This window comes from Glycine soja, chromosome 11 (genome assembly GCF_004193775.1).
Source record: "Glycine soja cultivar W05 chromosome 11, ASM419377v2, whole genome shotgun sequence".
Classification (NCBI taxonomy): Eukaryota; Viridiplantae; Streptophyta; class Magnoliopsida; order Fabales; family Fabaceae; genus Glycine; species Glycine soja.
The window spans coordinates 35,977,519-35,986,135 of NC_041012.1; the positions used below are offsets into that span (position 1 = coordinate 35,977,519).

At 31.0% G+C, this 8,617-nt stretch overlaps 1 protein-coding gene across 6 annotated transcripts; it reads left to right on the top strand.

Moving 5' to 3' along the window:
• The first annotated feature begins 415 nt into the window (after window positions 1-415).
• Window positions 416-8,238, top strand: LOC114373631 (deoxynucleoside triphosphate triphosphohydrolase SAMHD1 homolog). 6 transcript variants are annotated; one of them, XM_028331135.1, is made up of 21 exons: window positions 416-532; window positions 2,045-2,230; window positions 2,360-2,397; window positions 2,490-2,512; window positions 2,782-2,886; window positions 4,075-4,181; window positions 4,266-4,317; window positions 4,454-4,538; window positions 4,754-4,844; window positions 5,362-5,400; window positions 5,555-5,622; window positions 5,759-5,821; window positions 5,952-6,007; window positions 6,110-6,183; window positions 6,338-6,430; window positions 6,526-6,627; window positions 6,859-6,939; window positions 7,041-7,132; window positions 7,250-7,265; window positions 7,593-7,703; window positions 7,799-8,238. In XM_028331135.1, the coding sequence occupies exons 2-21, from the start codon at window positions 2,108-2,110 to the stop codon at window positions 7,907-7,909; spliced, it is 1,530 nt and encodes a 509-aa protein (XP_028186936.1). In that variant the 5' UTR covers window positions 416-532; window positions 2,045-2,107; the 3' UTR covers window positions 7,910-8,238. The 6 variants fall into 6 exon arrangements, with proteins under 6 accessions (XP_028186936.1, XP_028186938.1, XP_028186939.1 ...); XM_028331137.1 differs by having other exon boundaries at window positions 7,044-7,132; XM_028331138.1 differs by having other exon boundaries at window positions 2,788-2,886.
• The last annotated feature ends 379 nt before the right edge of the window (window positions 8,239-8,617 follow it).

Below are 8,617 nucleotides of genomic sequence, written 5' to 3' on the forward strand. Positions count from 1 at the left end.
ACTATTTTGGAATAGGAACATAAAAAAACCCTATTCTAGAATAACTATTCTGGAAGTGTATATCTATTTTGAAATAACCATTCTGGAATATAAAACATGAGTAGTTGTGTCCATTCGAGTCTTTTGGGAGTGTAGGAAGTAAAAGCAAAAAAAAACAAATTTTCAAAAACTGTAGTGGGTCAATGACCCAAATTCACATTATTAAGAAAATAATTATACAATAAGATCATACAAAAAAAAAAATGGAAAAGGCAATACTGTCTGCTCATTTTTAAATGATTAGACCAGAGTTGCTGGCACGGCACCTAACCCTATACGTGGAAGCAACCCATCACTGTCAATAAGCAATTGTCATTTGAGAAGTTTTGAAGACAAGCAACCCAATACTGAGCCCATTCAATTTCCTACCCTATAAATAGAGGAGAACACAATGCTTCACAAGTTTTTTGCATAGATAAAAATAGAGGAGGTGCCAAAATTGTGCATTGTAGCTGAATGAGCAAGTAGTGGAAAAGCTAAAAAGCACATTCTGGTATGTCCCAATTACTAGACCTCAATTATATGCTATCGCTTCTTTCTCATACTTGTAGTGTTAGCCTACGGTAGGAAGGAAACAAAATTTTGAAATTTAAATTAGAAGAAAAGAGAAAGGAAATAAAATTTTAAATTTTTATCTCACCAAATCAATTATTATTATTATTTTTAATGACACCTTTAATTCTATTTATACTAAGCAATAAATGAGTAATTAATAGAAAATTTAATCAGTTAAAAAATGAAAGAGAAATCGGATGGTTTACTATTGACTAGTTTTTGCTGCAAAATAAAATATTAAACTCATGAAAAACGTGATTTCAAGAATAATAATGTTCGTTATAGATGTGTTAAATTTTAATAAAAATAAAAATTGTGTAACAAGCAAGTGTTGTTATATATGTAAACAGTAAAAACGCACACGGCAAAAATGATTCCAATTATTAAAGTAGTATAGTTTCAGCAAATCCTAGTTAGTGGTCTTCCTTCTTCTATTGGGAGTTTCAGAAAAAGTTGACTTAACCTGCAAGCATAGCATATTCACATTGACTTGGAATAACTTAACGAGTTCAGAAACAATTAGCTCATTAGTCAACTCGACTATATTTTTCAAAAGAATTACTCTAAAATCTTACTAATTGCTAATACTTTCCTTCGTCACTTTTCCACTGTGTAAAAATTTACCCAAACTTAATTATTTATTAATGCATCCAATATAAAATTCATTAAAAAAAGTCTATGCACTATCTACCTATTATGTACCAATAACATAATAATAAAAAAAATATATACAATAATATTTATGTTAACTTTATTAACGTTTCTAATAATATATCTACCTTATTGATTGATCATGTATAAAAATTAAATCCATTCCTAAGCATTAGGAGAAAAAAAATTACAGTAATTTTTATTGAGTTTAATTTAGATGCATTATGGATGTGAAAATTACGTTATTAACTATTAAAAAAAATTATTTTTGAAATAATTTTTAAAATCATTATTATAAATGTTAGTAATAAAATTTTCATATAATTTTTTTTACGCAATTTTCATACAGATAATTTGTGATTCAAACATAAATGCCCCTAAATATATTATTTACTTATTTATTAAAATATTATTTTTTTAATGTTTTTTTCCTAAATAATCAAATTTGTATAAGAAAGTGTGATGTACTGATAGATTTATTTCTAAAAATAAAATTCAAATTTAGTTAATAAAGATATAAAAAAATATGATAAATTAGTTTTATAAATCATTTAATAATAAAGTAATTTTATAAATAATTTAATAAAAAATTAATTTATAAATTTTATAATTTAATGTGAAATTAATTTTTAAATAATATAGTTTATTGTCAAAATAATTTTTTTTAATGACAAAAACATTTTTTTACGTATTCATATATTAAATTTATATTTTTCATCAGCAACAATTTATCACCCATCATCTTTGACGAATTTGGTATTTACATTTTTTATTTTAAATTTTTGAATTCTTCTGGTAGAGTTGAGAGTTGAGAAGAACCTGAAGCGTGTATGTGTATTGTTGATAGCAGAGAAAGAAAGATATGGGTGCATATTGCAACGGCAACGTTTCGTTGTCACCATCCTACGACGTCGCTTCAGCCGAAGATCCCAGGTTCTGCAAGCACGTTCACGACAACGTCCATGGCAATATTTATCTCGATTCCGTAATTTTCATCAATCATTCAATTTTTTCATTTTTTTTTCGAATTTTACTCTCTTTTAGCTACAAAGAAAGTGAATATGCTGATTCTTTATTATTATTATTATTATTTTGTAATTGTTCGGTTTTGCAGCTTAGTTTGAAGTTCATTGACACTGAGCAGTTTCAGAGGCACGTTTGAAACTTTTTGTTTTTCTTTTGTTCCGTTTGGTTATTTGTTAATTGTGTGGTTTTGTCTTTTTTTTTTTTTGTTTATATTGCAGGCTTCGCGAGTTGAAACAACTAGGTGAGTTAATCCACGTTTCTTGAATCCAATTAATAAGATAAAGTGGTTTAGAAACTACTTTGAAATTAAATACTCTTGCATTGTATAATTACTTGTTCTAGGTTATGTTTTGTGGCATTTTGAAGTTTTATTTTCCGTATGAACTTTAAAATAATTTGTTTGCTTTTAGATGATTGAATTGTTTTTGTAATGATGGAGATACTGCTTGGAATTTGTGTACCTTATGAAGGAACTTAAGTTAGAGAGTGGACCGAGATTTTCAATTGTAGTTGCAGGTGCAGTTTTGTTGCCATCCTTGACACTACGGGACATTATAGGCAAATGTGGTTCATGTGGCTGCAAATGTGGTTCATGTGGCTGCAATTGCGGTTGTGGTGAGTCAAAAGACCTTGAGGTTGAGGCCAAAATTTCAGATGTGGACCATTTTTTAAAACCACTAGTGGAACATTTTTTGAACATTTCCCTGGCATGACTGTTTGTTTTGAAGTGATTGGAATCAGGTTAATACATAAAATGGAGTAAATAAACTATCAATTACTAGGTTGGACTGTTGTAGTATTTATGTTATTTTGTTTTAAATGCTAGGTATTTAGGCTTCTCTTTTTGGCAAGAGTATTTTGAATGTATTCTGTCAGCTGAAGAATTTTTTGGGAAAGTTGATTTTGCTGCTTTGGGGTTTCAAATATATTCTACAAAGTATGTCAAGATCTTGACATCTTGTCATAAGTTCAATTTTAAATATACCAAAAGAAGATGCTTTTATTGGTCATCATTACTCATTTTTCATGTGTGTCATGAAAAGTCTTGTGTACTTTTAATGAGTTTTACTTGCAGGACATGAGTACCATTCATGTGTATAGTAAAACAGGTTTTAGAGTTTTGGAAGTTCATCCATACTTGCATTATATTTTAGTTTTGATATTGAAATGACACTATGTTCAAGAGTATAGCTTCACAATTTGGTAAGAGTGAAACTGTTTTTGCTTTTCGACAAGATTATTGTTCCACAAATTTTGCTTCATGATGTGAAATTGTTAGTGTATGTGTGTGTGTGTGTATTGTTTATAATTATTATATGCTATTTTATAGTACATTGGTAGTGCCATGAAAGAAGAGAAGATATTTCTTAATTTTCACTATTGTTACTAAGAGGAAAACACATGTTGAGTTTTATGGAAACTTTTAAAATAATTTTTTATGCATTTATGCTATGACATAACTAACACAAGGAGGTCCACTGTTTGATTCCCTGCTAACTACTGGCACTAATAAATCTATCAATATCAATAAAAAATTCTCCTCTGTGATGCATTGGAATATGACAAGGATCATGTGAAATATCCGCTAGGTCTCTCGGAAGATACTAAGTTTATTTTTTTGGTTACAAAGTAGTTTCTGTTATTTTCATGTAATCTGTATGAGGAAGACTGTTGGTGTAAAAGGTGATATTCAAAACTGCTTCAAACACTGTTATGTCATTGATGCAAACATGACTTGATATCCCCTTTCGAATATTCAGTATGTATGATCTCTCCAATAAATCAATTTGTTTTATGTTTCAGGTTTTACAAACATGGTTTATCCAGGTGCTGTGCATTCCAGATTTGAGCATTCTCTTGGCGTGTATTGGCTTGCCAGTCAATGTGTGGAAAAGCTTAAAACTTATCAAGTATAAAATTTTATTAAATATTTTACCCTTCTAAAGGTAAAAGTCTTCTTGACAGGATGCTAACTTATGCTTGTGATCTTGCAGGGCTTGGAGCTTGGTATTGATAGATTTGATATTCAAACAGTGAAACTTGCAGGTCTCTTATGTTTCTTAGAACTTCTGATGATTTTAATCCTATATATATATATATATATATATATATATATATATATATATATATATATATATATATATATATCTAATCTTTGCCATGGATGCCATCATTTCTATAGGACTTCTGCATGATGTGGGACATGGCCCGTTCAGTCACTTGTTTGAACGCGAGTTTCTTCCCCAAGTTATTAGTGGTTCTGATTGGTAATCTTATTTTTATCTTTTTTATGTATTCTTGCATTTAATGATCTAATTTATTTCATTTTTCTCTGTATTTTTTCCCTCATAATGTTTAGAGAAAAGTTGTTATTCTGTTTGCATTTGTAAAATCCTCAATAAGATATTTAAGTTTTATCTGATGTCTTAAATTTATATTCTCATCATAATTAATTTAATATGTCATATTTTGTATGTTGTAGGTCACATGAACAAATGTCAGTCGATATGGTTGATTATATTGTTGATGAACACCATATTGATGTTTACCCCCAAATGATAAGAAGAGTCAAGGTAAAGCTACTATTTACCATTATCTTTTTCCTGCATTAGATTAAGTGTCTTCTGATTCTGAGCATCACTTCTTGATCATTATCTTCATGAAGTCTTAGATAAATTAATTGACAAAGTTGTCAGCATAATAGATTAGGTGCTTAGTTGATGTGGAAACAACTTTGTTTCTAGCTTAGAAGTGCTGAACTTCTTTGAAACATAATAAGCAATAAATGTGCATATAGCAAATAGTAGTTCTTTTGTTCAATGGTAGTCTTCAGTAGGAAATGTGTGTTCAAGGTTTGCCCTGGGCATCTTCAAAACAGGTTTAGAAGGTTGTCTAGCTTCCATTTTCCCATCTTCTTTTCCTGTGTGAGGATATCCTAACTAAGTTCAAGGAGCAATTAAGCGGGTTTATGTTCACATAGAGATATAGTTGTTCACTTATTCTGCATAAGAAGCATACTGCATCTCTCAGATAAATGGAAAGTAGAAAGAGGTTTGCATCTTCATCCTAATGGGTGGTTAATGTTGGCAGGAGATGATACTGGCAAGCTCTGAATATGCTCCTTCAATGGTAATGTTATTAATTTATTCTATTTTATATTTTCTATTCCCATGGTGTATTTATTATTAGTTTTGATGGATGATTTTGTTTATTCTTACCAAAGATATTTGTTACCAATGTCTCCTCTTTCTTCTTTTATTTTTTTCCCTATTTGTCGGTTTAGAGCTCAAGTGAGAAAAGTTTCTTGTATGATATTGTTGCAAATGGCCGAAATGGAATTGATGTTGACAAGTAAGTATGGTAAAATTTGACAGTCAAATCTCATTTATAATTATTTTGTATATACTCTGTTTCTTGTATTCTTTGGGTATCTGAGCATTTGACTTATGCTATATTGTAACATTTTGTGGAAACTATTGATTTACAGGTTTGATTATCTTCTTCGTGACTGTCGAGCTTGTGGTCTAGGATGCAACTTTGAATTTCAAAGGTTTCACGAATTTCTTTAAAATAACTTGTTTCTTATCAGTGGTTTGATAATTTTTATTAGCTAGAAAGTAAACTTAAATAAAGGTTATATATCACTCCTAGCATCTTAAATTGTTATTTACCTACAACAGGTTATTGGAGACAATGCGGGTTTTGGATGACGAGATTTGTTATCGTGCTAAGGACTGTTAGTGTCATATCTCAAACATTTTTTTCATAATACCTTTCTGTTTTTCTAATTCAATAGTGTTTCTAATTGTCCCTTGCTTTCGGCTGTGCAATTTGCTAGACCTTACCATCCACAAAATGTTTGCCACTCGTGCTGATCTTTATAGAACAGTTTATACACATCCAAAAGTGAAGGTATGAAGTAGTTATTTTATTAGGAGGGTTATTTTATTTGTTCATTTAGGTAGATCCCTGTCCTTTCTTTTATTTCCTTTTCCCATGTATCTGATATCCATAAACTTACCCTTCTTGGCTTTTACAGTTTCTAATCCCATCTTGATGTTTCCAGGCAATAGAGCTTATGGTGGTTGATGCACTTGTTCACGCTAATAGTTATTTGGGGATTTCGTCTAATATACATGATCCTTCTGAGTACTGGAAGGTTATGAGAGGGCTTCTTTCAAATAAACTTTTATTAAAAGCATTTTTACAATGTTCATTTGAGTCATGAAAAACATAATTTACTTAAAAATGCAGCTGGATGACACAATAATTAAAACTATTGAGACAACTCCAAATCAAGAACTAAAGGAGGCCAGGGAGTTGATCCTGCGCATTCGAAGGAGGAATCTGTATCAGGCATGTTTTTAACCTGTTGATTTTCTGTGATTATTGGTTGTATGCTGCAACTACCTATTATCTAGTGATATTTTCTCAAGCTGTTCGCCACGATTTCCACACAAACTATTGTGTGGCTGTATTTAAATTTACATTACCCTAAAATGCTTGTGTGATTAACATTTTTGTATCTATTCAAATATAATTGTCTAGTCTTGCTGAAGTTCAGGAAGTTTCTCTTTTGTTTTGCAGTTTTGTAATGAGTATCCCGTACCAAAGGATATGCTGGACAATTATAAGAAGGTCACTGCTCAAGATATTGTTTGTTCTCAGGTCTTCAATCTTGTTAAACCTTCTCATTTGCATGTATACTCTTGATTCTTGCTCTTCAATGAGGAATTCCATTTTGTTTTATATGTAAAATCATTTGACAGAAGAGTGGTGGAGTTACACTGAAAGAGGAGGATGTAGCTGTTTGTAATGTCAAAATTGATTTGACTCGTGGAAAGCATAATCCTCTGGAAAGGTATTCAGCAAAGAATAATCACGCATGCTGAATATAGACCTTCTGTTTGTTTTAACTTCCTAATATCATATCCTAATGTATTATTTTTCTATCTTCTGGTGCATATTTCTGTGGCAGCATCCACTTTTTCAAGGTACATCGATGAACCTTCCTAAGTATCTTTTATCAAGATATTTCATCAATAATCTTCTATTTTAATTGGTTTTGCTGGTGTCTATATTTTATTTATGGATTATGCTTTCTTTTTGGACTAGTAAACCCTCTCAGCTCGTGCAGTTTGATGGTTTCCAAGCTAATTATTTCTAATTGAAACCGTGTTTTATTACTTATTTTGGGATACTTTGCTGCATTTGTTGAAAATTATGGGAATTAAAGTGTGCTGGGCACCTTATGATTGGTGTTTTGGAATTAAACTATGCTGCTAGCTGTATTACATTTACTGGTTCAATCATGTATTCAGGATTATGAAAGTGATGAGAAATTTACAATACCTGATGACCGTGTAAGCCACTTACTACCTACATCTTACCAAGATATGATAGTTAAGGTGTATGCCAAAAAGCCAGAACTGGTTAGTTGAATTGATTATTGAATCCTATGCAAGTTTGAACTTCATTGCGTTACACATTCAGGTTGGATTCACTTTTGCTTTGTGCAATCCTATAGGTGGAGGCAATTTCAGAGGCTTTTGAAAATTTTCAGTTGAAAACTTATGGGATCAAAACACAGGCACATTCAACACCACAGAAGAAGCGTCGATACAATTCATTTATATAAGGCTCATTCAACACCCTTCTTTTCCTTCTTTGTCCCACCCTTTTTTGGTATACTTACATTTTCCACAGTTGAAATGTAGTATAAGTCAACAGAAACCAATGCTACTCGCTAAAGGTTGTATTTGAGTTACCATACCAAAGAATCAATTACATGTATAGCAATGTTAAGTGTAACAGCTTCATTTAGCTGTAATTAGCAGTGAGAGCAATCATTTTTTGTCACTGCTAGTTGGCAGTTTCAACTTGCAAATGTTTACCAAATATCTTGTTCAAATTGTACCAGTTTCATGGATGAGAATGCATCTCCAGTGTACCCTTCTATACTACTAACTACTAAGCATTCATTACGTTAATTACAACATAATTGTGTCTAGTTGGAAAAAAAAAAGCCAGCTAATTAATTAACTTGATTTCAATGTACAACATAAACTTATTGGATAAAACTCAGAGTGGGATTTGACCCCCAAGGCAAGGAAATAATGTTGGATTGCCAAGTTGACTCCTTATGGCAGAATATCCAACAGCATATGCGTCTCGTGACCAAGAAAAATTTGTGGTGTTGAATCCACTTAAGTCATAGGCCACGGTGCTTATCTTAAAATCTTAACATATTTCATGCCTACATCATGATGATATTTGGTGAATTTTTCCGTTTTCAATGATATGAACTATTAATATAAACTTTAATCTTTAATTTGTTTAGCTTTTT

What these genes read in the sequence shown, in the direction of transcription:
- LOC114373631 (XM_028331135.1), top strand. Translation starts at nt 2,108, where the DNA reads ATGGGTGCATATTGCAACGGCAACGTTTCGTTGTCACCATCCTACGAC. An exon ending in ATACACATCCAAAAGTGAAG is followed by an intron (nt 6,184 to 6,337) that starts GTATGAAGTAGT and finishes TGATGTTTCCAG; the next exon opens with GCAATAGAGCTTATGGTGGT. An exon ending in AAGATATTGTTTGTTCTCAG is followed by an intron (nt 6,940 to 7,040) that starts GTCTTCAATCTT and finishes ATCATTTGACAG; the next exon opens with AAGAGTGGTGGAGTTACACT.